The following is an 18609-nucleotide window of genomic DNA, read 5'->3' on the forward strand; positions in this document are numbered from 1 at the left end:
TTCTGACTGACATCTACTGTATAGATTCTGTTTTCTCAGAGGCCATGTTGTGCTGACATGCAGCTCGGAGGCTTGCACATGCAAGCAGAGCAGTCCATGTGGCAATTCCCCAGCCTTACAATCCAATCACATCCAGGACGCAGTTCACAGATATCTGTTCATAGATGTCTGTTTGACTGTGCAAGAAAGCTCTTAAGATTTCAACCTCATTCCATATATCATTCCATGTCCAGTTTAAAAGCGCATATGCTAGGTTTGGTGTTCAACAAAGCAAAATAAATATACATTAGTCAAAACCAATAAAACCCCAATTCAATTTAAATCCCATTAAGTATAACCTGGTGATGCTCTAACCACACAATAGGTCTCTCATTGCATTAATGAAAGCTTTGTAAAAAAACTGTGATTAAATGTTTCAAATATTACCTTTTCCTTTTGTTCTGAGCAGTAGTATTTATAAAGAAATCATTGATGTTTACCCACAACCCAGCACTTTTGTAGGCAACATGTCCAAAATATACTCTCTGCCTAATTATGAGTCCTACTTCTAAAATATCTGTCATAACAAAACTTGAAGGCGTTTACAGTTACAAAAGGCAGTGAAGCTTCACAAAAAAGCTTCTCAACTTCAGAGATGCAATTATAGTAGCCTATCCAACCCAGGACAACTAGTTGACATGTAAAATACAGTATACAAATACAGTGCTGCACTCAGTCCTTGAATGTCTTTAGGCCTGAGATCTACCACAGGCAGTCTGACACCCGCCAAATTATCTGATACCAGTTTTATTTTACAAGAAAAAAACAACAAATTCTGTATATCTGTCAAGAAATATTATATATTAGTTTGTGTTGCATAGACTGCACTTTCATGCAGTTATATGCTGCATCCTATACGTGTTTGTGTGCCTGTGTAGTCTAGATTGCCTATGACCAAAATGTAACTGCTCCACACGTGCTTGTTGGGCCTCCTTAGGCATACATACTAGTCTGGGAATACCCATACTATTGTAAAGAAAACTTTCTATTCAGAACAGAAACAGAAAACATTCAGTCAAAGTAACATTTCTATGATTGAGTATACTACAGAAAAAAATAGATTACATTTCTATACTGGGGTTTATTGAATACCTGAAAAAATGTGATTTATTTCTTAGGGTAAAAACAAAGATTAGACATAAATCAACGTAATGCTTCTCTTTGGTCAGTTGGTCTAACTTGGTATATTTTGTGTTGCAAAAAGCACACAATTTGAAGACCTCTCACTATCTTCCTTGAGGGAAATTTGGTGAGTCACGTCATTATGCTGGAAATAAGGAACAGCATTGCGTGTGGTTCCAGCCACTGCTCCCCTGTCAGCAGTTCCTCTGTCCTGCCAAAAGAAAAGGGCTATGGGATGAGAAGCGAGAACTGCAGGTGCAGGACTGAATCATATGGGACTGTGGTGAACGATATTCCCACCTTCCTACATCAACATCAGGGACGCACAACTTCGCACAGACCATTTTAAATCGTAAAAAAATTGACTGTTGGCGTTAAAATGGTAAGTTAATGCAATACATTTGATTAAATTTCCGGTGATGCACGTCTTGCAGCAGATATCCGTGTTTGGCCAGTTGCAGTAACCTTGACACTGCGAAATCACCATCCGCGACGGTACACTAGGGATAAGTAACCTACCTCGAGGGAGGGCATGCGGCGAGGTGTATCGCATGATGACATGGGGTAATATGATTCTTCTATAAGCATCGGTAGTGTGTCCACATCGGCGCAGAGTAGCCTACTGCAGTAACAAACCATTCCACCACTGCATTGACAGCCCTGTGCTGGCAACTTACAACATTGAAGTTTCTGATCAGCACACAACAAATATAACAAATATAATGTGCATTGCATGAAGGCTTGTTGTTGAATAGAATTGCCGTTCCAATTTCAGTGTGTGTGTGTATCTACGCACATGTTTTCAAGGTCTTTTGAGACGTTCTGCACCAACGTTAAATGAACATTTGCAGTGAGCCAAGTTTATATGACTTCAGCACTCTGACATTCACTAAAGCCCCTCCTCAGCTCAAGGGAGCCTCTTTGCCAGAAAACTGCAGTGTCTTAGCTCAGTACTACTTGACTTAAACCATTTGACACAGCCTTGCATCCCAACATCCTAACCATGTTTTGCCTAAAGCTCTCTGGGCAGTTGCCAGTGAAGGCACTATTAGTGACCTGCGTGATCTTCACCTGTATACCTCCTGGGATATCCTACCCAGCTGACACAGAGAAGGGGAGAACCAGAGTGGTCCATGTGCTGGGTAAGCCCTTCCTCTAGTCTTCTGTAAACTACAGATAATTATTGTCATATGTTGCGTGGAAATTGACAACAGAGTTAGCCTCATCGGGCTACAACAGAGTGGTTTTTGCTTGTAAGTTTTTACATGAAGAAGAATCTAATTATCAGGGCTTCATGTTAGTGATTATGATCTACATTTTCAAACAGATTATCTCTAGCCTGTAGCCCCATTGTTTTGAGATTTCATACTAGTTTGTCTTCAGCATACGTAGCTGTTTAGTCAGTGTTTTTGTCAACCGACTGATCTTTAAAAGACAAGTAATTCTTATTATGTCCAGTATCCAGAATGGTATTCCTATTATACAATTGATATAGATTAACACTGAAAATCTTTACAGAATATTTCTCACATTTGAATGTTTGAACTTGCTGTTTTCTTTTCAAGCAGTTACAATAACCAGCTATTACAAGTGAGTGAGGTCCCCCTGAATCTCTCTGAAAGCAGACTGAAAAATATTTGGCTCTGACCTGCATTAGATGGGGGTGTTTTTCACTAGGTCAGAGTGATCCCTTTTCAAGCCTCAGAAAACATCAGCGCCATCTTGGCTGTGCATGTAACTCAGCTGTCCAGCATTTCAATGGCCTCCAAAACCAAAGTACATCAACACAACCTTCAAACCTTGGGCCAGGGCAACATGTTGCAAGAGCAGGGCAGGCTTACTGAACAGATGTCCAGCTTGTTCCCCCTTACACGCTGTGAAGAGAGAATAGTCTATGATCATGGCTTCTTTGATACTTGTTTTAGGCACTAGCGACATGTTGGATGTCAGGGGCCATGTATTTGTAAGTGATGAACAGAAAGTGTGTTTCTGTTGAAATTATAGATGCTTTGGACCTTCCATGCAAGAGACTGACATCTATTGCATAAGTCAGCATTGCATTGGCAATTGCATTGCCAGGCTGTCTCTCTCTTTTGATCATCACCAAAGTCTCCTACATATGCCTAGAGACCATATGTCAGTTATCATAAATCATATGAATGCCAATTAAATGGCTATAATGGGCATCCTCTTAGCTTACTTTAGCTTCACCAGATCTTACAGACTGAACCCCAGGTATGTGGCTCAGTCACACTTGGTTGTGGTGGTAAAAATCTGCCTTATTTTAGACCAAAGCCACATGGCTGTCATACATTCATAGGTGACTGGAATAGTTATGTTTTCAAGTCCCTGTGCCCCATGACTTTATGAGGTGTGTGGAGTCTTTGTCAACTTTATTGGTACCTTTTCAAACCAACACATCTTAACTTCAACAAAACCTTTGGACCAGACACTTCATCTACCTAGCCTGTGTTCACACCTAAACTTTATATGTCACAGCTCTAGCTGCAAGAATAGTACAAGAGCCCTCTCATCTGGCTTTGTGACTCACTCCTCTTTTATCTCAGAGGATGAGAGTGGTGCGGTGATCGTGCAGACGGCTCCAGGGAAGGTGGTGACACACCGTGGCGGCTCCATCACGCTGCCCTGCCGGTACCACCACGAGCCTGAGAATACCGACCCAGCCCGCATCCGCATCAAGTGGACCAAGGTGACCGACGCGCTGCAGTTCGAGGACGTGTTTGTGGCTCTGGGCCGGCGGCAGAGGGTGTTCAACGGGTACCGCGGCCGCGTCTCCCTAGAGCTGGCGGGGCCTGGGGACGCTTCCATCATCATCCACAACATCACGCTGAAGGACTACGGACGCTATGAGTGCGAGGTCACCAACGACATGGAGGACGACACAGGGTTTGTTAACCTCGACCTTGAAGGTTAGGACTGGTATCTTTTTTATAGTTCAAAGGGTGATTTAATAGTAAAAGGGTCCTAGCCACTCAGCAAGGTAATAGGTCTGATATGAACTACTTGTGTGGTTGAATTGTAATTGATAGATAGATAGATAGATAGATAGATACTTTATTGATCCTCAAGGGGAAATTCAAGGGTCTCAGTAGCATACAGACATAACACACAACATGCACTTACAGCAGAAATGGTAAACATAAGTATAAGTATAAACATATAACTAAACTCCACTGTACAATAAGACAAGTATGAAAAGTATGATATGACAAGGGGTGATGAATTATTTTGGACAGTCATTCAGTATCACTAGCTTTTGTTTTATCCAATGGGTAAACAGGTGTGGTGTTTCCATACTACCCCAAGATGGGACGCTACAAGCTTAACTACCACCAGGCCGAAGAGGTTTGCCAGGAGCAGGACGCCATCTTGGCCTCCCACGCTCAGCTCCACAAGGCCTGGCTGGAGGGCCTGGACTGGTGCAACGCGGGCTGGCTGGAGGACGGCTCAGTGCAGTACCCCATCGCCCACCCCCGGGACCAGTGCGGGCGCAAGGACACCCCCCCTGGGGTGCGCAACTACGGCTACAGACACAAAGATGATGAGCGCTACGATGCTTTCTGCTTCACTTCCAACGTCAATGGTAAGTGTGGCGAACTCGGGGGAAATGGGCTGTTCCTTTCGCCCGTCTTTGTTATGTCCGAGGCCCTAAGGTCAGTGGATTTGGATCACGCTGTATGGATTTGGCTCCAAGCAGCAGGGAAACAACTGAGCTGGCTGCTCCAGCTTTTATCCCTCCCTTTGATTAGCATCTATGAGACTGCCAGTGTCATCGTTGCCCAAGGTTTAAAGCAGATCTAAAAGGCTTCTGAAATCACAGCTCGGAGCAGGACATGCAGTAGTTCTTAAAAGGGTAACACAAATAGCAAAGATATCTTTTTTACCAAAGGCCTCAGTGTTTCATTTAGAATGACCTTAATCATTTACATAAATATTTTGGTTTACTGTAAATGCATTTGTATTCTGCCCCCCGCCCCCCCCCCCCCAGTATTTTAGTGGTCGTAAAATATTAAGTGTACCTTAGTATTCATAATGTTTCTTTTTTTTTTTTATCTTTAGCTCCTTGATGGAGAGAAACTGGCATAAATGCTACTTCCTTAAGTAGGTTATGGTAGAGGTCATTCTGTCCTAAAATGGCCACAGCTTATGCCGTTAAGGATGATACCACACTGTACTGACCAGCTGGAGGACATTTAGAGAGTCCTGTGGAAACGTCTCACTGCCGTAATGGGCAGAAGTCACACAAACAAACACTAAATAAATGGCCAGGGCAGGCATCACTTCTGCAGCTGAGCTGCTGTGCAGGGTTGCTGCCATTGTCACCCCAATCAGTGCTCCGTCTACACAGACCCTCCAAAGAAAAAGTTTTTTATTTCTGTTCTTCTGTTCTTTTGGATACACAGTCGATGAACACCCAAGAGAGTCTTGTAGTTATTTGCTATTTGCAGTTACTTTTTCCAGAGTTCTAAAAAAAATCTTGTTTTGATATATGATTTCAAAGAGCTTTCTATGGTTAGACTGACTGCTCTGACTCTATTATCCTTCTGTTGGTTGGATCTTATGCCTGTTAAAGCCCATGCTTAGGGCTTTTTTGAAGCACTAATTTGTTTTATGAGAGCTTGTGATACAACATGCCTTGTGCCTCCAACTTGTGTGCATCAGGTCGAGTTTACTTCCTGAAACGCTTCAAGAAGATCAACTACCTGGAGGCGGCCAAGGCGTGCCAGCGTGATGGCGCCGCAATAGCCAAGGTGGGCCAGCTGTACGGTGCCTGGAAGTTCCAGCTGCTGGACCGCTGCGAGGCCGGCTGGCTGGAGGACGGCAGCATCCGCTACCCCATCGTCAACCCGCGGGCACGCTGCGGCGGCCCGGATCCGGGCGTGCGCCACCTCGGCTTCCCCGACAAGAAGTTCCGTCTCTATGGGGTGTACTGTTTCCGCAAAAACGACGAGAGTAACGACATCGAGCCCACCACGAAAGTGGCGAAGACGAGCAGCAACAAACCCACCAACGCCACCACCAGAGCCATTTAGAAAGAGTGTGTGAGAGAGAGAGAGAGAGAGAGAGAGAGGCAAAGTACTGCATGAGACTACATGACTTTTAAAAATGTTCCCAAGGCAACTGACCAATTTGATGTGCATCTTTGCTGACTGCTGAAGCTAAAGCGCTGCTGGCTTAAGGTACTGCTTTGAGTAGATACAGCGCTTGCCTCATTTTGACAAAAAATTAGAAATGCCAATCCCTCAGAATCAAACAGGTTTCAGCAGTAGTGGCTCACGCTTGCTCTGGCACACACTTCAGATGACAGGCTATTTAATTGAGATCAGGTTGTTTACGCCTCTCCAGCTCATGGAGAGAGGAGGATGATTGTACTTTGTGTTTTGTTTAGTGTGCCTTTTTCCCTGGAGGCTCGAGAAAGATGAGCTCTCCCTGAGCAGCATTCATTTGCACGGGGACAGGCAGAGACGAATTAAGCGAATCATGTAATGAATGCAGCACATTTAGCATGACTCCCCCTTCCTCTCTTTCTTTTCTATCTCTCTCTCTCTCTTTCTCTTTCTCTATGGCAAGCCTGAAAAAAGAGGGACGAGCTTTGAAGCACAAACTCAAGCCTGGTCTGCGCGCTCTCCAGGTGTTGCCTTTAGCTGTGCTTTGCCAGCCTTATGCTTTGAGCTCCTCTCTTCACAGTAGTCATTACCATCTGATTGCCATTTGTGGAGTGCACAACATTTGCAGTTACAGTCGCAACGCACATTATACTCCTGCTCTTAGTCATATATATATATACATAAATATATATATTTTTATGACAGATTTTAAAAGATGATAGCATTTGATGATAGAGTGAAACAACAAGCATGTTTGGAGTAGACATCCCTGGTAGTAATGACACTGCACATGAGGGAACAGCTGAGTGTCATTCAACTCTGTAGATGCTTGACTACCTCATCTAATGTACCCCATTGCATTAGAGGTCAACAGTTGCACTATTCATGATACTGGAAATTGGCACAGTTTTTGGTCTGCATTTTTGGATGGATTAAAATAGTGTAACTTTGTCACTGTCATCCACTGCTTGTGTATGTCTTTTCATAGGAACAAAAAAAGCAGACCAACCTTCTTTGACTGCATTCTGAGATTTGCCAGTCTGAAGCGATGACAAATTAAAAGGAAAGCCATTTAACTCCAGCCAATTACCATGGAGAGGTAGAATCTTTTATTGGCCTTTGGCATATGTCTATGTTTTGGTTGTGCTTTGAGCACTCTCCTTGTAAGATGGTGCTTTCAGTGGACTCAGTCTAAAATAAAAGCTTGGGAAGAAAATTCATTACAGTGCCAAATCAACAGTGGCCATCTCCATAGCAGAAACAGAAATCGATTTAAAAATTAACCAAGAACACAATAGGAAGATATAAATGTATAGTTAAAACATTAATCACAAGAATATATGAATGTCTGAAATAATTTGTCACGTCCCCCTTAATTCTCAAAAGAATTGTAGCACAAATGTTACAGGACAGAATGAATGTTTTTGCTGTAAATAATCTCAGTTGGCCTTTTCATCTGTGCTTCTGTCCTAATTGAACCCTGGACAATTGTGTGAAAAGCAAGCATTATTTTGAAGAAATGCTTTGTATTTATATCTGGTTGAATGTGCCATACAGATCAAACAAATTTACAGGAGGAAATCATTCTACAATCAGTCCTGCTACACAAGTGTGCAGTTAAACTTCACAAATCAATGTGTGTTGTTTTCTTCATATTATAAAGATTTATGCAAATCTACATGACATAAAACTCTCTCTCGGTCATATATAGTTTACAGGTCCAAGATCTATTTTTTTATTTTGACAACAAAACTACATACTGAACCTTAAACTATGTTTCAGATTGAATGTATTCTAGATAGATAACACTTGGGGTTTGGAATGGAATGCAGATGAATAATAGAGACAGAGGAAATGTAGATATAAACTGTACCATCTCAGCGGATAGAGGTTTCATAAAGATAATATGACCATGCAAAATCCACACAACTTGTAAATAAACCAAAAAGGTACACATTCAGTTCATAATGTTGACACGGCCACGGGAATTTGAATTCAGACATTTTATCATGGTCAACCATAGACTGTATATATAGAACTATATATACAGTCTATGTGGTCAACAGAACTAGACCTATCTGGAATTCCTGACACTATGCTCCATAAACTGACCATGAGAGCACAATGTCACGACACGTTTTTTTCATTTCACCCCCTCTTTTCTCTCCAGACAAAAATTTAATTAGGTGACCTCATAACAGTCGGGTGCATCCTGTGAATGAACACACGATGGAACTGAAAGAGCGAGATGTAAGCATTCATCTGTGTCTCATTTGTCAACAACTGACAGGGTCAAACCTCAAAGATTTCGAAGTCACTGCAGAGGACCCAGACGACAGGGCATGTGAAGGCGAGTGGAAGTCTGAAGACGATACCATATTCAGATGGGAACTCTGGTATTTTTGTTCTTTCAGTTGTGCCATTGTTGCACAACCACTAATGTCAAGGTTGCATTATTAATGTAATGTTTCTCCTACAAAATAAGGTCTTTTCACATGGGTTACTAGCAATGACCAGTATATGAACAGACTACAGTTATGTGAACTTTGCATGTCAGGAGATCATACATATTGTCTGAGGCCTAAGCTACAATAAATTAAACTCTGAAACATTCAATTAAAGGTGCCTAGGGGAAATACATGAAGACCCTAATACATTTTACAGTACAATTACTTGGTGTGTAGGCTACTGCAGCCTATAGATATCTCAGGAAGGCCTTATTAGCTAGGCTTCCATATGTGTTGGCCCATGCTAGAGCTGTGCTATTGGTGTCCCTGGTAGTATATGCACTGCAGTATGGCACATTAGGCATGGTTGGTAGACAAAACTAATTGAAATATATATATTATTTTTTTCTTTTTAATTGCCTCTGGCAGAAATGTATACTATGCCTTTAATGTAATGGAAAGTTGTAAAATGTTTAATGAAGCATTAAAGAGACAATGAATCTGTGCACATGTGGGCCCCTTCATAAACATTTCCAGCTCCAAGGCTTTCTGTCTGTGTTTATTCAAGTGCTCTTTGCTTACGAGGCGAATCCCGCTGTCTGCCTCCAACTGAGAGTCGCCATCACACCCGCAGAGGAAGAGTGAGAGAGTGAACACGCTTCTTTCTGCTCGCTGGACTGTTTCGAAGAGCCAGATTAGAGTGGCACACAGAATGCGGGAGGTTAATGGAACAATTTAGAGCTTTTCTTGGGGAATGGTGCTGGGAGCGAGCTGCATGGAGGTGCGGTGAGAGGTGAGGAATTAGGCCGGCTCAGTTAGAAGACACAAAAAGGCGAGTGCAAGGACACAATGCCCAAAAACACAAACACAAAGACGCCTGCTGATCCGTGGGTGGTGGGGCGAGGGCAGTGAGGCCAGACTGCATTTCCAGACATTGTTTAAAGGAAAATCAATCAACTCCTTAAGTCATTGTCTGTCTTTGTAGTCAATTTCAGGAGGTACTGTATATCAGAGATGTAATAAGAGGTACAAGAATCTAGCGTGTACAAGTGTGGCCCCTGCAGACACAGTATCCATGTGTATAGAAGTGTCATTGTGTGTGTTTGTGTGTGTGTGTGTGTGTGTGTGTGTGTGTGTGTGTGTGTGTGTGTGTGTCGAAATAATGGTCTACAGTAGAATAATGCTGTAGCATGCTGCCCCAGTGGAGTAGCTTCATGGTTGAAGGGTAAACTAAAGTAACATCTCTAATTTCTCCAAAACATAACTTAAGATACCTCCATGCTGGCAACCATGGAAACGGTTTCTTATTTGCGTGTCACCCAAATACTTCTCTCAGCACTTTCCACCCACACAAACTTCTGGCCTGACATACAGGTGACACCAAAAGAGCTCCTGCTAGGATCTCACATCCCTTGTTAGTCACAGCACTAGAACAACCTTATTAGACTGTGTACATGTATATATACAGCACATGGGGTGGGGTTGGGAGAAGGAAACTGAAGGAACAGAAGATACGTCTTCCTTCTCCACAACCCATGAACTCCCAAGGAAATCCGCCGTACAGGAATGTTAAGCTGCTTAATGAGGGACGATTTTCAGGCATCATCTGTCTGTCCTGCACCCATAACGGGGTTCCAATGGGCCTGTGCAGCTTGTTGAGCACACATCCCAGAATGACAGCCAGTAAAAGGGCATCCTGAGAAGGAAGGTGCTTTACTTTGGCTTTGCGTCACAATCTTTTCTGGAGCTATTAGCAGCTTGAAGCTCACCATCTGCACAGGCATTGTTATTATCCCTTTAAATGCCATTTCACTTGTGAGCCATTAGTAGGTCATCCATCATAAAAATATGTACCGGACAGATAATTTTCCTTAAAGTAGGCATTAACCTTTGGATTTGCCTGAGTCATAGAAATGTTTAAAAAAATCAGTAAAAGTTGTCTTTTATTGTTAACACATATTGACTGCCTGTACACTGACAAAATAGTCTAAACTGCTGAACGACTCAAGGTATTCAGCATTCAATTTAGAAAATAAAATCATAAAAGTAAAGAGACAGGATGTTATTATACCTAAGGAAAATGTACTGTGAACTTTCAGGTTTCCTGGGTTAAGAAATACCACTTTCCAATATTTCAATTGAGAAAAAAAATCATGCTTATACTTTCTAGACAGTAAATATGTATATCAGCGATGTTCTCATTAATGCAGAAGAATTGCTTATAAACTTGTGATGGGAAATGAAGGACATTTTGTTTATCCAGACAGATATAATGATCATGTCTGACAGTTCGTAAAGGCAGGATATCCTTGGGAACACAGTCACAGAGGACACATCACACAGACGTATGACGTTTCTTTGCAAAAAAGCTTTGTAAAGAAATATTTATTGGCGATTATTATTCAAATCAGGGTAGAAGGCAGCACAGACACCCTAGGCACAGTGAACTGACCCACTACAACTCACGGCACAATTCAACACCAGATGATGGAGCACTTAAAAGAAAAGAGACTTTCTGATGTTGAGTGAGTCTTTGCTGTTGTTGTTGTTATTGTTGTTGTTGCTGCTTGTTGTTCACGTTAAGTGTGTTTCAGACCTTCAGTCCTGACAGAGTCATCACAGATGGATGTAAAACATAAAATTGGCTGTGTTTAGCTTGAAAATTATTCTCTATTATCCTTGAGGTACGGTTCCTTAAGCATAATCATCCTTTGCTTTGCTATTTACAGACATGCACAAATAAACACAGTTCATGTCACTGAAAATGTGATTACAGCAAGGAGAAAAAAAAATCAATTTTCAAGATTTTCAGATGCTAAACTGGAATAAATCTAATAATGACTTGATTTATCTATATACTGTTAGGTTGTAATATCTCCTCATCAGAGACTTTTTTGAGCTGGCAGCAGGCTTATATAATACAAATATATATTTTATATCATGGTAAAAAAAAGAACAACCACACATCCTCCTCACAGTAATGAAAATGTATGACAGCAATTGTCTATATAGAAATCAATAGCCTATGAAACAGCAGGGACTTGTAATAAAGGATATTGATGTTCTGGGTCTGAGGGGCTCCTGAAACTGAATACAGTTGCAGTGCATGAATAATGCACAGACTATAGCACCATGTGGGGTGTCATCAGCGCAGATAAGACAGTTCAGGTACAACCGAGATTCGGATGCAGATTATGCAGAATGCTGATTTTCAAGTGAAGCGTTAAGATAATATAGAGGGAGAGAGGGAGCCAAAAAGGACTGATAAGAATTGCAAATTATGCCACGGTTTTCTGAGGTTGTATGTATCTTGTGTGAGTGCGCACACATATGTGTTTATGTGTGTGTGTGTGTGTGTATGTGTGTGCGTGTGTGTGCACAGGCATAATTATCAGTTGCCCTAAAACATCCCTGGCTCTTGTATTGTTGTCGTGTTTATCTTTTGGTTTATCCATGATGTTGTTATGTACATGTTTCCCAGTGATTATGTAGATGATCAGGCTGTCCATCTCCCATTCCTACCCTCCACAATACAGGCAAGGTTAATGGATTTGAATTTGAATGAACAAACTTGAATAACTCATTCGCAAACCTCAGTCCATACAAGTCCTGATAGTGAATTCTTCCCTATGAGGACAAAATGCCATTGTTGTTTGAACGTGCCCAGGCTCCATGCATGCTTGGCTGGGTAGAACATCCATGTATGAATTCTGGAACCTTCCACCATAGTGGGAAGAGATGTTTTTTGAAAGGTCAGTGATGGTTTGTCAGACAAAAGAATATAAAGCAGTGGTCATCCGTACCAATGCTAGCCTGGGAGAACCTGATGATAGGTTCGTTAGCGAACCTATTCCCGTTAGCAAATTATAATTCACTCTGTAGGTCAGTCTGGCAGGCAAGTCAATGAAGCATTTCCAGACCCACTCTCAATGTCATTGAGATATGCAGTCTGGTATCAACGAGGCTACACCAATGCAGAAGCATTCTTTTGACAGTTTTGAGGGAAAAGAAATCATAAACATAGAGTTATATCGCAGATCCAATCAAACTTTTTAATGATAAGTTTCAAGAAGAGAACACAAAGACAGGACAAAAATTCATAACATCACTAAATATAGATTAGTATATACAGACCAAAGTCATAGAGTCTATTTTCAGAACATACAGTAACAGAGCTTGTGATTGCTGAAAACCAGAACATAGTTTTGAAGAGGCCTTCAAGTGGGTCTCTCCGACGGCCAAAGGATGGAATAGCTGCTCTAGGAAACCCAAAAGTGGCGTTGTAAACAGCTCAATGACTCTAAGCAACAAACACATCTAGATTTAAGAAAATGAAAAAAAGAAATCCCCACTGAGTATTTACATTGCAGGGGAGGAATTCCCACACAGACTGTGCTACAATTCTGGAGGTCTCACCCACCTCTGCTGAACAGTGAAACAGATGTTGGTTTCTATAACCAAACCAAAGTATCTAAGACAAAATGTCATGGATCACACACGAAAAGGGAAATAAACAACCTACATTGAATATCTAAACATGAGTTCCACTTTTTAGGATGGATTAAGGATAAATAATTTATGAGGGCATCAAAACAAATCAAGGCTGGTATGAGGTGTTTTTTAGCTCTAAATCTCAGTCTGAATAAAATGAAACAGAAGGAGCTGAGAGCCTGAGAAACATGAATAGAAAGCGAATGAAACTCACAAAACACACAAAAAAACAAGCTGTCCTACATGACAGGAGGGACTCAAAGGACTCCCTGCGTCAAGGATTTGCTGACAGCGTTTACAAACCGTCTTCAGAGGTCAAATATATACACTGTGTAATCTGCACAAACCAAGGACGCCTTTGAGCTGTGTGCATTTATTACTTTTTCAAAAGAACAAGAGGGAAAAAAAGAGCGGGACCACTCTGCACAGTAATTAGTGTGAGTGCACCAGGCATCGGTCACCTCTGTGGGCTCACATGTGTCCTGTCGTTTGTGAGACAGGTCCTCTGAGAAGTGGCGGATTCGGTGGCGACACGACGGCGGCGAGCTCGCCGTGGCACCCGTGTCGTTGTTGTCAGCGGCTGCTGTGTGTCGACGTCTTGCAGATGGCCCGAGCAGACCTGCTCTCTGTGAGACGCGCAGGCACACACACACACATACAGACACGCGATTGTGTGAGGAGAGACCCTCGCCTTTGAAGTTGCCTTCCCCCTGCCACACTGCCATGTGATTCACCACCAGGGGGATAGAGGGCTGCTTGTAATGAGATGACAAGGGAGCCACCGGGAGTCGGGAGGGGGGTTTACTGTCAGGGCTAATCTGGCCTGCTGCCGTGGGCTAGTGTGGAGACTTATATTAAGAAGCAGGAAGTGTGGGGCGAGGGGAAGCAGGAACACGCAGAGGCTGGCTACAGCAAGATGAGGTGACAGTAATGCCCGACTCGGAAGCCTTCTAAGCAGCTGCCACTGGAACAATCGCTGCCACCCGAGAGAGACGGGCAGCTCTGCCAGGCAAATCTGCTCACGTTGGCTCGATTCCGTCCGAGTGCGCCACTCCTGCCCACAAGTCCCCCCCCCCCCCCCCCCCCCCAACGCAGATCGGATAATACGCTGAAAATTAGATACCGACGCCCGGCGCTCCTACGAAGCGGCGGCTGCGGCTGGCGGCGGGGCATTGATGGATGTGCAGCACTAACGCGGGGCCTAGATTAAATAGAGGCCACCTCATTCCCACCGCTCGCCGGCCGCTCCTGCCTCGCGCTCCTGTCCTCCTTTTCAAACTTATGCTGCACCGTAAATACAAGAGGGCAAGGTTAACTCCTCATTAGGACTTGTGCTACGGAGTGGAGCCGCATCTTGCTTCTCTTCAGAATACTCTACAGAGAGACCAATAGGGAGAAAATCCCATGCCATCCTTAGCAAGAGATCCACGGATTCTACTGTACTAGTATGTACGTTGATGTACACTGGGCTGAATTACATTAAGTAGAATCAGCCTACTTAAGAGTTAAGTCCAAACTAAGTAGAGTTAAGTACAAACTCAAAAAAGAGCTAAGTACAATCTCAAAAAATGATACACTGCATCACTTGCATGCAGGGATGGTTCTGTATACTATGGACCCTGTGTGATCTGAATGGCTCCGCACCAATTAGAGAGGAAACTTAGCCGCAGGAAAACCCGAGTGTGCCTCAGAGGGCTCTTCCAGTCAGTGTGCCAACAAACAGCTGTGAACAACCTTCGTTTGGCAACCGCCTCGCATCATTAAGGCCAACACAATTAAACCGCCACACTGTTTGCCTTCTGCTAGGCTTTGAGTGGACGGCCAGAGAGGCTTGTGAGTGGGCGCAGACTGGAGTGTTGATATGGCTCTGGGATGGCACGATGGCAGGTGACTGTCCAGACGGTGCCACCTGAGTAAACCCTGGGCAGGCGCATCCATGACCGCTTAGATAAACACCTTTAATATGCCAATTAGATAATCATGATGGATTATACATTATCTCTAATAACATGCTGTCATGTCACGACTCGCCATTACTGGGCTAGACGGGTGAAGAAAAAAACAAAACGTTTAAATTCCAGGCTCATACCTTTCGCCTCTGGATGTTAAGAGGGGGGGAAAAAACAACAGTCAATCACAGCCTGACGCCTCCAGATAGCAGATTCCTAGTCCGCACACGCCAGTCCAAATCCCTGTCATGTCAAGGAGGGATAAGGCCTGTGACAATAACCTCTCCATTAATTAAGCATGCTTTAAGAGAGATTAATTGTACAGATTGCAGAGCCTTTTCTTCCACTTTCTGGTCATGTCTCTGTCATTGACAAGGTGGATAAAGGCGGAGACAGAGGGACTCGGGAGGCTTGGCTGGGGACGGAGGGAAGGTGGAGGCGAGGGGTGGGGGGTGGTGGTGTTATCTTAAAGGGGTGAAAAGACAGTGATAAGCACACATGTGGCTTCAGAGAGAGATGAGAGAGAGAGGGAGATGGAGAAAGACAGAGAAAGAGAGAGAAGGAAAAAAAAAACTTGGCCTTAATTTCCTCTCTCTCTCTCTCTCTCTCTCTCTCCATGTAGTGGGAAAGGTGGCGCAGTCACGTTCACTGTCGCATTACCTCTTTGTTAACCAGGACACGAACCTGGAATTCAAACACTGCCTCTGAAGCATGGGCAAAGCACCAGACCATCGTCTCCATTCAGAATAAAAAAAATAAAAACGTGGGGCACCTAGGGTCTCCTTTCGGCCTCCTTCGTCCCTCCGACCCTCTGAGCCGTGACAGTTTAATCCCGTCTCACCGGTCAGCCATATTTACCCTCCAAGCGCTTTCACGACGGCCTTTATGTGACGGTGGCCGAACAAAGGTACCCCACAATAGTGTCCGTCCGGGATCCAAGCCTCCTTGACTTCTTCTATGCACTATCTTCACTAGGGTTTTTTTTTGGGGGGGGGACGGGGAGGGGGGCACTAATTATGAGCAAAGGGGTGCTAGCTGACGGCTGTCTCAAACAGTTGGGCACGAGGCTATTTCATGTAGTGTATGCAGACCCGAGCGCAATTATGGGCAGAGATTTGCAGCCCCCTTCTCCTGTGCTGACAGGGCCTGACAGCACAATTTGTCCTCACCGGGGCAGCGCGTGTGAATCCCACAGACAGCCTGGAAGGAGCTCCAGTCTATAAATTACACAGTCAAATCACCCGCAATGGCGAGACACCCACACTCAGTCTGACAGGGTGGGTGTACAGAGAGCTTCCACAGAGAGCAGGGTCTGCCACCAGGGGGTGTGATGGTCCCTTTGGGCTTTTACATGTTTGGTGACTCATCAATAGGGGTTTTATGGAAGGTCTTTATGCAAACAAGTGCTTGAAAAAGCCATTCGCTCGGCTGAACTACTGTAGGTTCATCTGAGAGTCAAGCGGTTTTAAAGCTCTCTGCTGAGCTGGTCTATGGCTTTGAGCAATGCTAAAGCACCTGGAAATCAATGCGACCGCCAGGCTCTTAAAGGAAACAGATACATCACCTCAGAGGGCCTGCACCGGTTAAGGAAATGTTTTTGCAGTGCATAAAATCGAAAACGTAAACACATTTTTGGAAAAGTAAAAAAAACACCTGACCAGATGATACCATAGATAACGTGTTCAGCTGGAGAAGACGAGATGACTATTGACAGTATTCTGCAAACTAAGATTGTTATTTACAGTTTGTACCACCTCCTCAACATCTGTTCCTGTATAAATAAATAAATACAAGATAAATAAACAGTAAATAATCAAAGCAAGCCATCAGTATTAAACAACCATCTGTCTAACCAACCAACCACCGGTAACTCAGTCCCCTTAACACAAAACAAAGAAGGCCAAGGAAGCCAAACAGGAAGAGGGCAAAGGGCATGAGGGAGATGAGAGTTCCAACAGATGGTTCTAGTCCTCGTGAGGTCCAGGGTGTCCCCCTCAGGGCCGTGCACACACAGCTTTACTGAGGGCATCTGGGGCAAACGGAGCAGAGGAGGGGAGAGGGGGGGGGGTGGGTGGGTGAGGGGAGAGGGGGGGCTCTTTCAGGCATTTGGAGGGGAGGGTAGTGGGGGGGGGGGGGGCGTTTGGTTTAGGAGTGGCCGTGACCGTGGCCGTGGCCGTGGTTCTGCTCTCTGTCCTCTCCCCTGCGATGTCCCCCTCTGCCGTGCTTCCTGTGCTTTCTGCGCTCGTGGTGGGACTTGTGGTGATGGTGGCGCCGGTAACGGTGGGACCTCCGAGCTATAAACAGAGAGAGAGAGAGAGAGAGAGGGAGAGAGAGAGAGAGAGAGAGAGAGGCAGAGAGAGAGAGAGAGAGAGAGTCAGAGAGAGGAGACAAACAGCTTTAATCTGGTAGCATCTGTTGTACGTCAAACGCTATGCTATTTCGGGAACCTTTTTTTTTTTTTAAAGAGGAACACTTGAAGACTACATTTCCACACAAATGGCAGCATGACATTCTACAAAGGAAATGTTTTTTCAGCAGGATGAACATCAAATTATGTTAATGGTGGCTGTGGGAGCACGATAGTGAGATGGCAGGATAGAAGACCTCTCATGATGACTGGGTCAGTCAGTCCGAGCAGCCGTCACTCACACTTTGTGCAGATGATCTTGGGCCGATCCCACTTTCCATTGGCTCGGCACTTGATGGTGGGCACATGGCGCTGGAGGAAGCCATCGGCACACTGGTAACGTGCCACGGAGTGGATGTCGTAGTGGGAGCGTTTCCGACCAATCAGGAAGCCATTGTTCACCATAGGAGGAGTACCACAGAAAACTGGAGCCAATAGAATGAGAGACGCAAAAACAAGAGGTTGAGTTTCTCCTAGTTCACACTTTCCTGAATAGAAAAGTGATCTTTTGTCATGGGTTGTTCTTTAACACAACATCAACACGACTCATTTCCACAGACAACAATTTCGTCAGGGCCCATTTAGATGTCAACCCTGAGGACAAAAATCTCAAAAACATTATATGCCAAGTACCTGGAAATAAGTGAAGGGAGAGGTGGTAATATTGTTGCCTATGTGATGAGATTGTGTGTGTGTGTGTGTGTATGTGTGTGTGTGTGTGTTTGTGTGCATGACATGACGACGTACTGTCGACTCATTTATAGACTCCCGAGAGGTGACTCATACAGATAGACCCAGCAGACCTTCGAGCTTACGTGGTGGAAAGACTAAAGGCCTCGCAGCTAAGAGGCAACACCTCTGTGACCTCGCCGTGGTGGCGCTGACGCGCCAGAGTGACACAGTGTCAAACAAAAGCCACAGGGCTCGCAGTCAAGCCAAGGTGACGCAGCTCAGCGCAGTTCCACACTCTCTCCTTGGGTGGTGCTGTTGACTCTGAAACAGGAGTGGCACTAGTACAGTATTCA

At 44.1% G+C, this 18609-nt stretch overlaps 2 protein-coding genes and 1 long non-coding RNA gene across 4 annotated transcripts in view; 2 read left to right on the forward strand and 1 right to left on the reverse strand.

The window, feature by feature from the left end:
• The window catches only part of LOC121724887, a 178772-nt gene that overhangs the window by 9717 nt on the left and 150446 nt on the right, over positions 1-18609 (forward strand). The window lies entirely within an intron of this gene.
• Positions 1342-7250, forward strand: hapln4 (hyaluronan and proteoglycan link protein 4). 2 transcript variants are annotated; one of them, XM_042111762.1, is made up of 5 exons: positions 1342-1543; positions 2180-2303; positions 3729-4091; positions 4463-4765; positions 5845-7250. In XM_042111762.1, exons 1-5 carry the CDS (start codon positions 1541-1543, stop codon positions 6213-6215), a joined length of 1164 nt encoding a protein of 387 aa, XP_041967696.1. In that variant the 5' UTR covers positions 1342-1540; the 3' UTR covers positions 6216-7250. The 2 variants fall into 2 exon arrangements, with proteins under 2 accessions (XP_041967696.1, XP_041967695.1); XM_042111761.1 differs by lacking the exon at positions 1342-1543 and having other exon boundaries at positions 2096-2303.
• The window catches only part of ncanb (neurocan b), a 106208-nt gene continuing 104872 nt past the window's right edge, over positions 17274-18609 (reverse strand). Inside the window, exons 15-16 of the mRNA XM_042111758.1 lie at positions 17827-18009; positions 17274-17471 (exon numbers count right to left, since the gene is read on the reverse strand). Of these exons, the coding sequence (XP_041967692.1) occupies positions 17323-17471; positions 17827-18009 (332 nt within the window). The 3' untranslated portion in view covers positions 17274-17322. The remainder of the gene's footprint in view (positions 17472-17826; positions 18010-18609) is intronic.

The sequence above is a fragment of the Alosa sapidissima genome, chromosome 12 (genome assembly GCF_018492685.1).
Source record: "Alosa sapidissima isolate fAloSap1 chromosome 12, fAloSap1.pri, whole genome shotgun sequence".
Taxonomy (NCBI): Eukaryota; Metazoa; Chordata; class Actinopteri; order Clupeiformes; family Clupeidae; genus Alosa; species Alosa sapidissima.

What these genes read in the sequence shown, in the direction of transcription:
- hapln4 (XM_042111761.1), top strand. Translation starts at nt 2,165, where the DNA reads ATGTTTTGCCTAAAGCTCTCTGGGCAGTTGCCAGTGAAGGCACTATTA. An exon ending in CAGAGTGGTCCATGTGCTGG is followed by an intron (nt 2,304 to 3,728) that starts GTAAGCCCTTCC and finishes CTTTTATCTCAG; the next exon opens with AGGATGAGAGTGGTGCGGTG. An exon ending in CTTCACTTCCAACGTCAATG is followed by an intron (nt 4,766 to 5,844) that starts GTAAGTGTGGCG and finishes TGTGTGCATCAG; the next exon opens with GTCGAGTTTACTTCCTGAAA.